The 18,673-nt window shown below is 35.6% G+C and overlaps 1 protein-coding gene across 3 annotated transcripts in view; it reads right to left on the minus strand.

The window, feature by feature from the left end:
- TBC1D32 (TBC1 domain family member 32) overlaps positions 1-18,673 on the minus strand; it is a 214,071-nt gene that overhangs the window by 80,730 nt on the left and 114,668 nt on the right. For all 3 annotated transcript variants that reach the window (XM_045798573.2, XM_045798571.2, XM_045798572.2), the window contains one exon: positions 825-947. In XM_045798573.2, the coding sequence (XP_045654529.2) occupies positions 825-947 (123 nt within the window). The remainder of the gene's footprint in view (positions 1-824; positions 948-18,673) is intronic.

Below are 18,673 nucleotides of genomic sequence, written 5' to 3' on the forward strand. Positions count from 1 at the left end.
AATTTTCTATAGAAAAGTCTGGAAAATGATTTATCATTTAAAAAGGACTAAATTCACTTTATCTTATAGCTTTCTTTGTCAGAAAGCAAAGAACTGATGGAGATATAATTGATATAATGAGATAAATATTATAAAATGTTTTCCTGTTATATGTTACTGTATTTTAAGAAATGGAATTAAGACCTACATTAGCTCCACAATGACTTTTTCACATTTCTAGTAAAGGTTCCCTTAGGTTCCAAACCCAGCACCTTAAATTCAAAATTTAAATGTTGCTTTTGAGCAGATTCCAGCTATTGAATGTGTATTCAATAAATGTCAGTCAAACTGAGGTAATGACAATAGAAAAAGATCATCAAGATATTACCATAACCTCGTTTTCCAATAATCAGAACTTATGAATATGAACTAACAAAACTAAGAGAATGGAGTAAAGAGTAACTCTACAAGGTACACAAAATCAAACATTTTGTTTAACAAATCATCTTACACATGCAGCCTGAATTTAAAGGTGATACAACTTCATGGAACCATCAATAAAATCAGGTCTTAAAAAAAAAAAAAAAAAGCTAAATTAAACAAAAACTCAGAAAGCAATACTGTTCAAGTCCTCCCCATAAACATCTATCACAATCTTTCTAATAGTGACATTTATGTTCTAATTGTCTTTTACTCTGTTATTTAAATCCATCGAATTCAGATAGGGGAAAAAGCATGAAACTATATACACAAAATTACTGTCTTAACAGAGCATCTGTAAAGAAAACTATTATTAATAATATTGTCTTAACATTTTTGTTTTTATTTTTGTTTTTTGTTTTTACCTGTGGCTTTCAGAGGTTTCTAAGATATTTTCTTCTTGAGCATTTAGTAATATTTCAGATACTTGGTACTGAGCTTCTAGCAGGAGAAGAGTGTTTAAATCACAGCATACCACACTTAATAACCTATACAAACAGGAACACAAAAACAGATTTTATAAAATATATCCTAAAAGTTTAGAAACTTTCTTGGTGTCTCAAAGTAATACCTACATATGGAAATACAAATTTCATGAGAAAAATCACAGTTATTTCAAATACATTTGTAATAATTTTGATTAGTAACAGACTTCAAAGGTCTTTCTCACTGGAATATTTAAAGACCACAGGCAATTTCGAATCCAGTTTTTCTTAAAATTATCTAAATCGAGGAATAGTAAGTTCTCAACAACAAATCCAAAAATTAGATAGGAACATTAGCAAATCCATAAAAACTGCAAATTGCCACCACTTTTTATCAGCAATTAATTACATAAGGAATGAGAGAATAATTCTACCAATCTAGGAAATGTTCAGTAAGTGAAATGTCAATGGCTAACTTTATAATTATCAGATAAAGCTGAGAACATTAAAACACATTGATCTCTCTCTAAACATGCATGATTTCCACCTGTCTCTCAACATTGTTAAAAGAGAAACAAGTGGACATACACTGCACAATCTATGAAATATTCTTGCCAAGAAAACTGAACCTGAAACTAACCAACAATTACTACACATTACACTATCAGCTTACAGGAAATACAAAAATCAGAGACACATGTTAAAACATGACCACAAGGAGGAAATAGTCAACCAAATCCAGAATTTGGAAAATCCCACATATTGTTATATATTATTTCTTTCAGGAAAAAAAAACATGAAAAATGGGTAAGGTAACTTATAAATAAAAAGCAAAATATTAAGCAAATGTCTTCACATTTGTTCTATGATTCAAGCAAAAACTGTAAAGTGCATTTTTGAGTCACACAAGAAAATATGGGATACCTACTACAGAAGATCAGGAAAATGGTATTAATTTTGTTAGATATAACAATGACAAAGCAGTAATTTTTTTTTATGAACAGGTCTTATATGTTAGAGATACATACTGAATTTTTCATTGGTAAAATGGTATATCTGAAATTTGCTTTAAAGTACTTAAGAAAAAAATGTGTATGGGAGTGGGAGAAAGATAAAACAAGATTGGAAAGTACTGATAATTGATAAAAATAAGTAAGGTACCTGGCACTTTCATTATATTATCGCTCTTTCTACTGTTTATATGTTTAAAAATTCTATGATAATAAAGTATATAAAAAAGATAATGTGAAGGCAACACCAGGTGGCTATGGCAGATTGAGTGGTTAGGGACAATTTCTCTGAAAGGTGGCATTTGAGGAAACAAGAGCTCCAAGAAGAAACTAACCTTGTAATCACACATTTACTGATTTATCTTGGAGTTATACTCAAACATGAGCATAAAGTTATACTTACAAGAACACTTATTACAGAGTGGTCATAAGAGCAAATAAAAAATTTTAAGTGTCCATTCATAGCACGACGTTCAAATGTTTGGAGTAGATTTTATAGTGGTATATTATGCAGATATTAGAAAAAGCAGTTATTTCTGTTTCGATAAAGAATTATCTCCAGAGCATGTGAAGTGAAAAAGGAGAGGCAGAAAGCATTGTATACAGCAGTAGCATTTGAACAAAAATGGAAAAGCATTTGAATATACACAAATAAATATTTGGAGTTTTTTTCTTTGGGGGTTTTTAAAAAAAGATTTTATTTATTTATTTTGAGAGAGAGAGAGCGTGTGCACACAAGCGAGGGGAGGGGCAGAGGGAGAGGGAGAAAGAAAGAATCTTAAGCTTGGAGACTGATGTGTGGCTCAATCCCACAATTCTGAGATCATGACCTGAGATAAAATCAAGAGTCAGACGCTTAACTGACTGAGCCACCCAGGCGCCTCTAAATACATACATGTTTTTACATAGACTCCCTCTCAAGGACAAAACAACTGGTAAGAATTGTTAGCTTTGGGGGTGGGGAGGAGATCTGAGTGACTGGAGAGGAATATACGTCTCGCTGAATATCTTTTATAGTTTTTGAATTTTGGTGCAATTGCATGTTTTATCTATTCAACAGAATCCATAGAGAGAAAAAATGTTTGGCAGATGACTTTAAGACTCAAAAATGACAAAAGAGTTAAAATCATGGAGTAGTAGGAAGACCTTATGCTTGCCTCATCCCTAGAACACAGCTAGATAATTATCAAGTCATTCTGAACACCCAGGAAATCGATCTGAGGACTGAAAGAACAGACTGCACAATTAAAGGGAGAAAAGAGGCTACATTGTGGAAGGTAGGAGATGTTGTGATGTGATTTGGGGAAGGAAAGAATCATGGGTGCTGCAGAGAGGAGGGAGCCCCGATCATGGAGAGATGAGAGAGAGAAAAAGAGAGGGGGGGGGAGGGAGGGAGAGAGAGAGGAAGAGAGGCAGAGAGAAAGCAGCACACAGGGGATTGCACAAAAACACTTCCCCAAAAACACTGAGTGGGAAAATAAGAGGGGCTGATTATCTCAAGTTTTTATAAACAACGAAGCTGAAGGTCTGAAGTTTTAGAAGTCCATACGATCGCCAGGATGAACCTGGGGGGCACAGCAGTGCTCCTGTAGAGAAGCATGGCAGAGGACCCAGAGCTGATGGCATGCTCTGAGGATCCCCTGAGTCAGGCTGGGAGAGAGTTCTACTTTTTGAAATGCATTTGGGAGAGGCATCACTGTCTCTCAGGGCACAGAAGAGCTGTGGATGCCACTGAGCTGCCCCGTTCATTAGCATATGAGCAGAGATGCCTGCTGAGGACAGCTAATCTGGATGTGGGCTTTTTGTTACACTTTACCATAAACTCCAAACCCCTACACTGTCGTGTGACTGCTTTTCTGGAACAAACCAGTACTAGCCACAGCTTGGTGAGACTCTCCCCAAGAGATTCAGTGCCAGTTCCCTAAAATTTGACATTTTGAAAACCCAGCCACAATCCTGAGATAAAACACAGGGGCACTAGGCCGCCAGCAGACAGATCACTTGGACACAGACAGGGTGAATGCAAGAATCTCACGGAAGCCAGGGACACCGGAGGGGAGACTGTTTGCTCTTCTGTGAGGTCTTCCTGAACAACAGTGGCCATGAATTCCCCTGTCCAGAAATGAGAGCAGGCTGACACCATTTTTCCTCCTCCCATCAGCATGGAAGGACTTCAGCGAGGGGCACAGTGTACAGCGTTGAGGCTTGAGAATCTTATACCACCCCCGGCCCCTGTGTGCTCTGCAAGAGTGCCTTTTTAATAGGGCAAGTGTGATTGAGAGCCAGAGCAGCAACAAGCCCCTCCCCCAGAAGACCAGCAAAAACCCCCTGCATGAACCAGGTCTACTGATCATAGAATGATGCAAAGCTTCAGCTCTAGTGGAAGCAGGACCAGGAACAGCTTTCCTAACACACAGAAGACAGAGACTGGACAAAACGCCAGGATGGAGGAATTCATCCTTAAAGAAAGAACAAGAAGAGGTCATGGGCAGGGAGCTAATCAAAATAGATATAAGTAATATGCCTGAACCATAATTTAAAACAACAATCATAAGGATATTAGCTGGGCTTGAGAAAAGCACAGAAAAAACCAGAGAGACTCTTACCACAAAGATAAAAGACCTAAAAACTAGTCAGGCTGAAATAAAAAAATGCTATAACCAAAATGCAATAGACTGGATGTAATGAACACAAGCATGGAAGAAGTAGAAGAATGAATAAGTGATATAGAAGATAGAATTATGGAAAATAATGAACCTGAAAAGAAGAGGTAAAGAAAAATACTGGATCACAAACGTGAACTTAGGGAACTCAGTGGCTCCATAAAGCATAATAATATACATATCATAGGAGTGCCAGAAGAATAAGAGAGGGAAAAGGTGCAGAAGGTTTATTTGAGCAAATTATAGCTGAAAATTATCCTAATCTGGGGAAAGAAACAGACATCTAAATCAAGGAGGCACAGAGAACTCCAATCAAAATCAACAAAAGCCTACCAACACCAAGATATATCCTGGTAAAATTTGAATATTAATTGGTAAGGAAAGAATCCAGAAAGCAGCAGGGGAAAAGAAATCCCTAATCTACAAGGGACGACAAATCAGGTTAACAGCAGACCACTTCTGGCAGGCCAGAAGAAAGTGGCATGATATATTCAGTGTGCTGAATGGTAAAAATCAGCAGCAAAGAATATTTTATCCAGCATGGCTGTCATTCAGAATCAAAAGGAGAGACAGAGTTTCCCAGATAAATAAAAACTAAAGGAGCTTGTGAACACTAAACCAGCCCTGCAAGAAATATTAAAGAGGACTCTTTGAGAGGGAAAGAAAAACCAAAAGCAACAAAGGCCAGATAGGAACAGAGAAAATCTCCAGGAACGACTTTATAGGTAATACAATGGCACTAAATGCATATCTATCAATAATCACTCTGAATGTAATGTAATAAATGCTCCCATCAAAAGACACAGCGTATCAGAATGGATTAAAAAAATAAGATCCACCTGCATGCTAACAAGAGATTCATTTCAGAGCTAAAGACACCTCCAGATTGAAAGTGACGGGATGGAGAACTATCTACACACTAACAGACATCAAAAGAAAGTCAGAGTAGTCATAATTATATCAGACAAACTAGATTTTTAAACCAAAGACTGTAACAAGAAATGAAGAAACCACTATATCATAATAAAGGGGTCTATCCAACAAGAAGATCTAACAACTATAACTATTTATGTCCCCAACTTGGGAGTACCCAAATATATAATTAATAATAAACATAAAGAAACTCACTGATAATAATACAGTAACAGTAGAGGGCTTTAACAACCCACTTCAGCAATGAATAGATCATCTAAGCAGAAAATCAACAAGGAAACAATGGCTTTGAATGACACACTGGACCAGATGGACTTAACAGACATATTCAGAATGTTTCAACCTAAAGTAGCAGAACACACATTATTTTCCAGTGCACATGGAACATTCTCCATATAGATCACATACAGAGTCATAATTCAGGCCTTAACAAGAAAATAAAAGATTGAGATGCACCTTTTCTGATCACAATGCTATAAAATGTGAAGTCAACCACAAGAAACTATTTGGAAAAACCACAGATACATGGAGGTTAAACAACATCCTACTAAAGAATGAATGGATTAACCAGGAAATTAAAGAAGAAATTTAAAAATACACGAAAGCAAATGAAAATGAAAACAAGACTGTTCAGAACTTTTCGGATATAGCAAAGGCAGACCTAAGAGGGAAGTATATATCAATATAGTCTACCACAAGAACCAAGAAAAGTCTCAAATACACAACCTAACATTACACATAAAGGAGCTAGAAAATAAAGAGCCTAAAGCCAGCATAAGAAGGGAAATAATGAAGATTAGAACAGGAATAAACAATATAGAAACAAACAAACAAAAAACAATAGAAAAGATCAATGAAACTAAGAGGCAGTTCTTCAAAAGAAATAATAAACTTGATAAACCTCTAATGATGAAAATGATAAAGCTCATTTTTTCAGAGCCAGACTTATCAAAAAAAGAACCCAAACAAATGAAAGAGGAGAAATCATAACCAACACCATAGAAATACAATTATTAAGAGAATATTATGAAAAATTATATGCCTAACAAATTGGGCAATCTGGAAGAAATGGACAAAATCCTAGAAACATACAAATTACCAAAACTGAAACAGGAAGAAATAGAAAATTTGAACAAACCCATAACCAGCAAAGAAACTGAATCAGTAATAAAAAAATCTACCAACAAACAAAAGTCCACGACCAGATGGCTCCCCAGGGGAATTTTACCAGACATTTAAATAAGAGTTAACAATGGGATAACTGGGTTACTCAGTTGGTTCTTGGTTTCAATTCAGATCATGACCTGGGGTCATGAGATCGAGCCCCATGAGATCGAGCTTCACTCTCAGCAGGGAGCACACACTCCCTCTCTCTAAAATAAATCTTAAGAAAAAAAGAAGAGTTAATACTTATTCTTCTCAAACTGTTCCAAAAAGTAGAAATGGAAGGAAAACTTCCAAACTTATTCTATGAGAACAGCATTACCTTGATTCCAAAATCAGACAAAGACCCCACTAAAAAGAATTATAGGCCAATATTCCTGACAAACACGGATGCAAAAATTCTCAACAAGATACTAGCAAATTTAATCTAACAGTACATCAAAAGGTTTATTCACCACAATCAAGTGGGATTTATTCCTGGGCTGCAGGGGTGATTCAATATTCACAAATCAATCAACGTGATACATCACATTAATAAAAGAACCATATGATTCTCTCAATAGATGCAGAAAAAGCATGTGACAAAATATATAATCCATTCTTGATAAAAACCCTCAACAAAGTAGGTTCAGAGGGCACATACCTCAACATCATAAAGGCCATGTATGAAAGACCCACAGCTAATATCATACTCAATGGGAAAAAACAGAGAGCTTTTCTTCTAATGTCAGGAACAAGACAGGGATGCCCAAGTTTACCATTGTTATTTACCATAGTGATGGAAGGCCTATCCTCAGCAATCAGACAACAAAAAGAAATAAACGGCATCCAAATTAGCAAGGTAGAACTCAAAATTTCACTATTCGCAGACAGCATAATACTCTATGTAGAAAAATCAAAAGACTACACCAAAAAATTGCTAGAACAGATACACAAATTCAGCAAAGTTGTAGGATATAAAAACAATGCATAGAAACCTGTTGCATTTCTATCCACCAATAATGAAGCAGAAAGAGAAATCAAGGAATCAATCCCATTTACATCAGCACCAAAATCCATAAGATACCTAGGAATACACCTAACCAAAATGGTAAAAGATCCACACTCTGAAAACTATAGAACACTTATGAAAGAAATTGAAGAGGACACCAAAAAAAATGGAAAAACTTCCCAGGCTCATGGATTAGAAAAACAAATATTGTTAAAATTTCTATACTACCCCAAGCAATCTACACATTTAATGCAATCCCTATCAAAATACAAAGAACATTTTTCAGAGCTAGAACAAACAATCCTAAAATTTGTATGGAACCACAAAAGATCCCAAGCGGCCAAAGCAATCCTGAAAAAGAAAAACAATTCTGAAGGCATCACAATTCCAGACTTTAAGCTATGTTACAAAACTGCGATCATCAAGACAGTATGTTACTGGCACAAAATCAGACACAAAGATCAATGAACAGAATACAGAACCCAGAAATGGACCCACAACTATATAATCAACTAATCTTCAACAAAGCAGTAAAGAGTATCTAATGGAAAAAAAAGACAGTCTCTTCAACAAAAGGTGTTGGGAAAACTGAACAGCCACATGTGAAAGAATGAAACTGGACCACATTCTTACAGCACGGACAAAAATAAACTCAAAATGGATGAAAGACCTAAATGTGAAAAAGGAAACCATCAAAATCCTAGAAGAGAACAAAGGCAGCAATCTCTTTGACCTCGGCCATATAAACTTCTTGCTAGACATGTCTCCAGAGGCAAGGAAAACAAAAGCACAAATGAACTATTGGGACTTCATCAAGATAAAAAGCTTCTGCACAACAAAGGAAACAATCAGCAAAACTAAAAGGCAGTCTATGGAATGGGACAAAGTATTTGTAAATGATGTATCTGATAAAGGGTTAGTATTCAAAATCTATAAAGAACTTACTAAACTCACCACCCAAAAACCAAATAATCCAATTAAGAAATGAGCAGAAGACATGAATAGACATTTTTCCAAAGAAGAAGACATACAAATGGCTAACATGAAAAGATAGTCAATGTCATTCATCATCAGGGAAATACAAATCAAAACCACCATGAGATACCACCTCACACCTGTCAGAATGGCTAAAATTGGCAAAACAGGAAACAACAGGTGGCAAAGATGTGGAGAAAGGGGAACCTTCTCACACTGTTGGTGGGACTGCAAACTGGTGCAGCCACTCTGGAAAACAGTATGGAGGTTCCTCAAAAAGTTAAAAATAAAGCTACCCTATGACCCAGCAATTGCACTACTAGGTATTTAACCAAAGCATACAAAAATACTGATTTGAAGGGGCACATGCAACCTGATGTTTACAGCAACATTATCAATAATAGCCAAATTATGGAAAGAACCCAAATGTCCATCGACTGATGAATGGTAAAGAAGATGTGGTACATATACATAATGGAATATTATTCTGCCATCAAAAAGAATGAAATCTTGCCATTCGTCAACAATGTGCATGGAGCTAGAGTGTATTACATGCTAAGCGAAATACATCAGTCAGAGAAAGACAAGTACTATATGATCTCACTCATATGTATAATTAAGAAACAAAACAGATGAACACAGAGTAAGGGGGAAAAAAGAGGGAAGCAAATCATAGGCTCTTAACTATAGAAAACAAACAGGGTTGATGGAGGGAAGGTGGGCAGGGGATGGGCCAAGTGGACGATGGGTATTAAGGAGCACACTTGTTGGGCTGAACACTGGGTATTACGTGTAAGTGATGAAGCACTAAATTCTACTCCTGAAACCAATATAACACTATATGTTAACTAACTAGATTTTAAATAAAAATTTGATTAAAAAAAGAGTCAAAAATAGCAATTCAATATAACTCCCCAGGAATCTGGCAAAATAACCAAATGCATATAAAACTAAGTGAAAATCTCTCATCAATTTAGGGAAAGAGTCCATACTTAGTTTATAAAAGTAAAACAGTTTTTGCTAGATAAAATGCAATGAAACCAAAAGACTCAGAGTTCTACTTTGAAGATTATAGTGTTAATTTGGCATTTCCCTAGAAATAACTTCAAGGATTGGGGGGGGAGAAGAAAATAGCATAATATAAAAATTTTTCGCCACAAAATGAGTTGAAGGCAATGAAGTGCAGCAATAGAACAAATACTGCTAGGGGAGGGATAGAAATTGAGGAAAAAAAAATGTCATGGCTACCATGACAAAAAAAAAAAAAAAAAAAAACAGCAAAATAACTCCTCCCTCCCAACCCTACCAAGAATAAATTCCTCAGAAAAAAACAATAATTTTCTCAAAATTGAGGCCTATAACATATATAGAAAACTTTATCCTCTGTTTCCAACAGTGAAAATGGGTACATAAGACAGCAGGAGGAGTATGCCTGGTCCTACTATGTTTCTTAACAAAACTGACTACCTCCGGAGTAAGATGGGTGGGGAGAGCACAAAAAAGGGACACACACACACACCCAAAACTTAGGCCTATAGAAACAATCCAGCTAACTGGAAACATGACCCTGCCTTTTCTTCAATATGAGCCTCTTACAAACAGCTGATAATGACAAAATTCACATCTCTCCAAAAAGAAATACCATGAGATATGTACAAACGTGCTCTAAGAAAAAGGAGGATAGATATTTCGTTAGAAAAATAGGAAGGATGAACTAAATAATAAGGCTTTAAGTTATGAAGGTGTAGGGAGACCTAGTGACCTTTCTGCTTCCTCTAGGCTACTAATCAGTCAACAGGAAATGAAACTGACTCTCAATGTCCTCTGGTTTATGTTTGAAAGAAGGGGTCTATAGGATCTAGATGTACCATGAGATGGTCCAAGGTGAACTAGAGCAACTCTGAAAGCAAATGCATGCCAGACTGAATTCTTATTAGAAAATAAGTAAATAGAAACTTCAACAAATGATGTAGAACTCTCTAGATCTTACAAGTACTAGGAATAATGTAAAGCTTAGCAACTTTGGTCCAGCAATAAATTAAAAGAATAGCAGACTGTGACCAAGTATAGTTCATTCCAGGAAGAAAAAAATAGTTTAATATTAAAACATCTCCTGATGTAATTCATAACATCAATATGTAATAGAAAAGAACCATATAATCATCTGACCAGATGCTTAAAAGCTACTTAAGATTCAACATCCACTCTCTATTCCCTGCCCTCCAAGAAATTCTAAGTAAATTAAAGAAAGTTTACTTCTTTAATTTGATTTAAAAAAACGAATTTATCCCAGTGCAAGAGGCTAAAAGCATAAACAGGAAATGCATTCCCATTAAGGTCATGTGGAAGGCAAAATTGCCTATTATTATTTAACATTTTCTAGAAGTTTAAGCCAAAAGCAAAAACAGAAGAAAAAAAAACCAATCTGAAAGGCGATAATAATGTTCATTATTAGAAGACAATAGAACTGTTTATTTGGAAACCACTCTTCCATGACATAGAATTCAATTTACTTAATTCTAAGAAATATTGGTTAAATACCTACTAAGTGCCAACCACTGTTGGAAGCGCCCAGGATACATCACTGAACACAAATGCACAAAAATCCCAGTCCTTATGGAATGCAAAATACTAGAGGAGGGGAAGACAATATAAAGAGTTAAACAAAACACAACTAGAGGCAACTAAAGCAGGAACGTGAATAAAGAGTTTTAACAAGGGGGTGATAGGGATGGATAACTGTATGGAATTTTAAATAAGGTGGTTAGGAAAGACCTTACCAAGAAGGTGACACACTTCAGTAAAGACCTGTAAGAAATGAGGAAGCAAGCCATGGAGCTATCGGAGGGAAAATTGTTCCTGGCAGAACAAACAAGCTTGAACAAAGGACCTAAGGTGAGAGCATGCCTGCATGTTTGAAGGGTGAGGTGCCAGTATAGCTGAAGAGGAATAACAAGGGAGAAGTATTAGGAGATGAAGTAAAAGTAGTATTAAGGATCCAGATCACGTAAGACTCTCTAAGGCCATTGTAATAACTTCAGATTTTTTCTTTGACGACATGAGAAACCACTGGAGTATGGTTTTATCCTAATAAGAGAAACCTTGTGAGTAAAGAACTGACATGATCTGATTTGTGTTTTAAATGGGATCACTCTGGCTGCTGTATATAAAACAGGCTGAATTTAGGCAGGGGCTGAAAGAGATACACCAATTTTAAAAAGCTATAGCAATAATTTAGATTAGATAGTGACTTAAAACAGGGTTTTATTAGTAAAGAATCTATTAATCAGAAGAATAGCTCTGTGGTGAACAGACTCTTGGGGTGGTCCCCAAGATCCCCACCCTCCTGGAACTCATGATTCCCTTGAGTGTAGGCAGGACCTGTGACTTGCCTCTAATCAGAGAATGTTAAAGGTGAGAGAACAGATATGATTATATGATTATATTACATAAGAAGAGTCTGTGTCCTTCTTGCTGGAGTCTCTCTCCTCTGATGGCTTTGAAGAGGCAAGCAGCCATGTTGGGGAAAAACATGAGCAAGGAACTGCACCTGGCCTTCAGGAGTTGAGGGCAGCCTTCAGTAGACAACCTCCAGAGGCCTTTATTCTCTAGGCAGCAAGAAAACAAGACCCTCAGTACTAAGAGCATGAGGAGCTAAATCCCACCAACAATTTGCGTCAGTTTGAAAACAGAACCTTCCTTCATTGAGCTTCACATGAAACCACAGCCCCAGATGACACCTTGATTGTAGCCTTATGAGACTGTAGACAGAGGACCCAGTAAAGGTGTACCTAGACAGAAACTGGGATAATAAATGTGTGTTGTTTCAAGCCACAAAGTTTGTGGTAATACATTATAGACAAATAGAAAAAAACTCCAAGACTTATATTTAAGCAACTAAAAGTATGACTGATGTGCCATTTGGTTGATATGGAGAAAATAACTAGAAACAAAAGGAAAAAAATTATGTGTGTGTGAGAGAGAGAGATATTAATAAGAATTATGAGGGTGACCAATAACAAAATACAAAAATAATTTACATATAACATACCAGTACTAACATCCCAGTAATAACCAATTAAAACATTACCATGGAAAAAGAAACTGTGTTAACAATAGCAAAAATAACAACACAGAAGATACCAATAAGAAATGCATAGGTCCTATATGTAGAGGGCTAAAATATATCACTAAAGAATGTAAAAAAATTCACTAGACATAGCACCTATCTGGATTAGAATATAAAATATTATAAAGATGTGTATTTGATTCAGTTATGAAGTTAGTTTAAATGTACATTATGCAATAATTTAAAATTTAAGCTTTTTATAAGAGTTCAACAAAATGCCTCCACTAAAAATCAAAAAGAAATTTTTTAAAAAGAGAATGATGAAATGAATGAATAATTTGTATATACATTAAATCTCATAGACTCTATCAAATGCTTATCATGTTCTACATTTGGGAGACGCATAACATATCTAGTCTCACAACTCTGTGAGGAAGTTTGTCACTCTCTCCATTTCCATCTGAGGAAATAGAAGCATGGAGATGTTAAAAATCTTATCTAACATTACTCTGGCAATGTGATTCCAAGTACATGTTCTTAACCATATACTGATACTGCCACATACTGTAGTACATAATGAGGAGTATACTATTAGGCTACAAATATTAAGTTCACAAAAGATATAGAAGACCTCTTTGGAAATGAGAATAATTATAGAACATTTAAACTAAATAGAGATATATATACCATGTTTACAGATTGGAAAACTCAGTATTATAAAGATGTCAATTAACTCACTATTGATCTACAGATTCATTCCACTGATAATTAAAATCCCAGTGGGCTGGTTTGTGTGACAGAATGAATGTAAGATTTATATGGAGGGGTGCCTGGGTAGCTCAGTCAGTTAAGTGTCCAACTCTTGGTTTCAGCTCAGGTCATGACCTCAGGGTTGTGAGACTGAGCCCTGCACTGGGCTTTGTGCTCAGGGCAGCGTCTGCTTGAGATGGCTCTTGCACTCTCTCTCTAAAATAAATAAATAAAATCCTTAGAAAAATTATATGGAAAGGAAAAATGTAAAAGTAGCCAAGATATTTTTTGAAAAAGAATAAAGTGGAAAGAATTACTCCATCAGTTATTGTAATTTATTACGAAGCTATACTAATTAAAACAATGTGATATTTGTACAAGAATGAAAAAAATCCAATTGACCACAATAGGAAATTCAGAAATAGATACCTGTTTTGCAACACAATGAAAAATTATGCATGTATGTATACAAATAAATATGTAGCTGACATTTTACATGTAATAGAGTTGTTTATAATAGCCCAAAGCAGAAAGCTGGAAATAATCCAAATGTCCACCAATAGCATAATATATAAACAAAACATAATATATTCATACAGTGGATTACGCAGCAATGAAAATAAATTAACAAATACATGCAACATTAATCTTAGAAACAATGCTACACAGAAAAGGTCAGACATGATAGAATATACAGTCTATGTTACCATTAATAAAAAGCTCCAAAAGTAGCAAAATTAAAATATATTGTTTAGGAATACTTGCTTATGTAGAAAAAAATATAAAGTAAACCAAAGAAGTAAATTAAGCCATGAAAATCAGAATAGTGGTTACCATTGGGGGAATGAAGGGACTCATGGTTGAACAAAATGCATAGTGCTAGTAAGTTCTCTTAAACATATTTACTCAAAGGGGATTATGTGGACTTCATTTTACAACAATTTTTCAATTACAGGTTTATATTTTATGCAATATTTATATTTTTAATATTTCAGAAAAAAACTTAAGTATTATATTAGGTGGGTAATGGAAAAAGTAAGTCATTACACCCAAAAGAAGTATAAACATGAATGTAACAAATAAATCCAGAACACTAATAAGAAATGCATACTTTAATAATTATGCAAAAAGATTCTTGTAAGACTCAATAACAACTAATACCATTCACTACTCAATTATGTAATAATCTAATAAACAGATCTTAATGGCTCATTAATTATACCAGCATATTTATATAAACTAGCAGTCAGACTAAACATGGAAGGAAAAGCATAAGACAATTTTTTTAGCCTAATGATAATATTAAAGCTAAGTTTACAAAATGAACAGTGTGCAGATTATTTTATATCCACTAACCTAGAAAAGTGATCAGAAAAACAAGTCTCAAAATGTAAATATGAGTAGGTGTATAAGCAACAAATTGTCAAGTTTAATTTTTGTTGGTCCCAATCCCAATTTCTGGAAGTTATGAAAAAAATCTCATTTCACATATAAAACAAGCTGGTTATATTCAGAAGCATTCCAAAGGAAGTCAACAATTAGCCAAGGTAAATCCAAGTTCATAAGTAAACTGGATAAAAGTTTTAGTGGTATATTTCCACTTTTTTTATGAACAGAGAAAAAGTATTAAAAATAATTTAAAGTAATAAGTTTATGTAAAAATGTCAACCATAAGTTACACGGGCAAATTTCAGAACAGTGTGTGTATTTATATACACATATGTCTCCCTCAGGATACAGTTAGAAGCAGATCGACTCTCCCTACCCCAGACACACACCTTTTTAAGATAGGCATCACTAGGTTACTTTTATTGAAATAAGTTCCTGTACAAAAAAAGACAGACAATAGTCAAAGACCCTAGATGTTCCTTTATTCCTGATTTCACATAATGCTAAGCAATATTATGCATGCTATTATAATCTTATGGCTCCCATGAGCCCAAACAGTCCAGCACCCTATAGGCTATGAGGTTGCTGTTTGAAGGTGGTGAAGATATAAAAGAGTTTGTCCATAGCCAAGGTTCTGAAGGCATGACAAATGACTAATGTGGGGAGGGATTCAGGCCCCTTTAGTAACTCTGTGAAAGCATTTGGATACCTGTGGTGATATTTAGCCAACTCTATTACCTCATTTGAGCCAAGTTTATTGATGACATCTAATAACGTGACATCCAATAATCCAGCTTTCTCACCGCATCTCAGGCACTGAAGGCTAAATACCTATCTCTATTAGACATTTAATGCTGCACATAAGCATTATCTCTAGACGAATAATCCAAAGAAATCTTATTGCCACAGGGAAGAGAAGAGCTAACAACTGAATTAAATTTTCTGTAAAGAAATACAGACATCCCTAAAATACATTACTCAAATAAAATGGCCACAATTTACAAACTGCATTTGGAAAAAAATCGATATAAAATATCAATGGAGATGTCTTGGGATTTTCCCAGTCTTCTCATAACAGTGGAAAGCCAACCATGTTTTTATTGTTGATATCAAAATACTCTGAAATACTAAATACTATGAACCTCAGTGAAGAAACTTTCCATATATATCAGAAATTGGAAGCAATGTTTAATCTGCCCAAGCCTTGTATTTCTTGTATTTCCCTAAGCCTTAGTGTGTGTTCAATATATGTAACAAAAGACATCAATATACAGTTTCCTTACAACAATGAATTAAGAAATGTTCTACAAATGATAAGATAATGCTGATTTGTCCAATGTGAATACCAGAAGCAGTCTGCTTTCACCAACATGGACAGTTGTAATACAACTGTATCATTTTATCAAAATTTAGTCCAAGACTGCCTTGATTGTCCTACCATCCCTCAGGTCATCATGAAAAACTACTGATATAATGTTAACTAGACCTCCTTCAGTGGAAAGGAAGTAGCTGGTACTATAGATGCTTTATTAAAACATAGGTGTGCCAGAGAGTAGAGATCCACACAAATTGAGAGGTTTGCAAAACAGATGAACATATGGGAGGGGGAAAAAAAGAGCGAGAGAGAGAGGAAAACAAACCATAAGAGACTTTTTTCTCCTAGATTTTATTTATTTATTTACTTATTTATTTATTTATTTATTAGAGAGAGAACATATGTGAGCGGGGAAAGATGCAGAGGGGGAGTGAGAGGGAATCTCAAGCAGACTCCACGCTGAGCATGGGCTCAGGACTCCACCAGGGGAGATGCCATGACTTAATTTAGCAGAATGGCTAAACTTACATAGGGAATATCCATGATTTGAACGACATGAATTCTTTCATCACAGACGATCTAACTAGGTACCGCTGCATGCTCAAATTGCAATAGAGACCAACACTGGACTGAAAATACAGCACATAATCTGGACAGACCAACCAGCTAACTGGTGCCAGGCCAATTACATTAAATGCCTTCTCACACCTCATATGAGATTTGACATCCATGGCTACCACGGTTCTCTACCAAATGTGATCTCACCAACTCTGTACTTACTGATGCCTTACTGAAGGTCATGGTATTCATAAACACCACTTCTGACCAAGAAACTAATTTAACAACAAAAGAAGCACTGAGCAAACATCCACAATATTCACTAGCTTTATAATGTACCCTTACCTCCCCCAAGAGGCTAATCTTAGATAGTGGTGGAATGGCATGTTGAAAACTCAGTATGGCCTCATGTAGGACAAAATACCTTGTAATACTGAAGTGCTGTCCTACAAGATACTCTGAACTACCAACCAACATATAGTGCTGTTTCTCTCAGAACAGTAATATCGGTCTAGGAGATAAGGGGTAGAAGTAGAAATGATCATTTTCTATGGTTTTCTCATCCCTTAACTCTGTAGGATGTAGCATGGGGGGGGGGTGGACTGTAGTTTTGAGATATTGTTCCAAAAAAGAATACTTCTATACTTCTACCACAGCATTCCTCCAATGTTTTGAGGTTCCTCAAAACCCTGGGCCAATAAGCAAAATAAAGTAATTTTGTAGGCTAGAGGGACTGGCCATGATCATAAAAACGAACAAACAAAACAAAAAAACCCTACTACTGTGCAACAGAGACACAGGAAAGTCAAGTGTAGTGTCTAAGGAATATTCTGTAGTACCTTCTAATATTGCCATATCTAGCAGTAAAAATTAAGGAAGACAAATGCAACTCAATATAAACCAGACCACTACGGGCTCAAGAACCACAACAAGGAAGCTCTGGATTGTCCTACCAGGTTAAAAAAACCCTAACCAGCTCAGTGTGGTTGGGTATCAAGGGAAAACAGAATGAAGCCCTGGGTAAAGAAGTTATAATTATTAACTAGAGCTTCATATCCACTTGTAGAGACAAAAACTATAGTAGCTAACCATATTTTCAACCTTGCTCAGGTTTAAGCAAACACTTAGGTATTAACCAATTTCCTTTTCTTCCATTTCTTTCACCTCCTGTTTTACATAGGATGTTGATTTGTAATTTAGTCTATAGGCTAAAGGATATGAATAAGTGACTGTAAATGAACTAACAAAGAACAAAAATCACCTAGAGATTTGTGCTAACATTGAAGAGACTCTAGATCTCCCTGCCAGGGAAGAAGGTGTGAGGGCACTTTTGTTGTGGGAGGGAAATTATTTTGTGCTGGTAAAAGACAGTTTATTGCTATCTCTGTTGTTGAGCTTTAATGCTCTGAGGTTTAAATGACTCGAAATATTTAAAATGCTTAGAATCATACCTGGTGCACAATAAGCAATGCTGTAAATATTTGACATTGTTATATTTTATAGGAACATCTTGAGATATATTACTGCTAGATATACAGTGAAAAGTAAGCAAATGGAAAAAAGATGTCTTATTAATGCTAAGAAAAACAAATTTGGGGAGGAAAGGAATCATAGAATAGAGATAACAGGAATAGGAAAGGAATAACAGAATACTAGCTCTTGGCAGAGAGTAGCAGTTAACCCTTTCCAGCACAATACCCTTTTCTCTCAGCTCCACTAACTGCACCTGACTCATGATTTCCAGAAGGTAAACCTCCAATGTTCTGTGAAAAGAGGGAAAGAATGGGGTAGGAGTAGAAGGAATGTGAGGGAAGTTTCCATCCCTTACCAGCCTTGAAAAACTTCCACACCATTCCAAACAAGGAGCAAACCAAGAAACAGGAAATTGGATCCTAGGTAAAAGAGGATCCAGCTCAGAAGAAAAATAAAAAGCAGTTCCCGGAATGATGAAGGGAAATCCCAGAGGGCTGAC

The sequence above is a fragment of the Ursus americanus genome, chromosome 11 (assembly GCF_024610735.1).
Source record: "Ursus americanus isolate L20-20 chromosome 11, mUrsAme1.1.p, whole genome shotgun sequence".
Lineage (NCBI taxonomy): Eukaryota > Metazoa > Chordata > Mammalia > Carnivora > Ursidae > Ursus > Ursus americanus.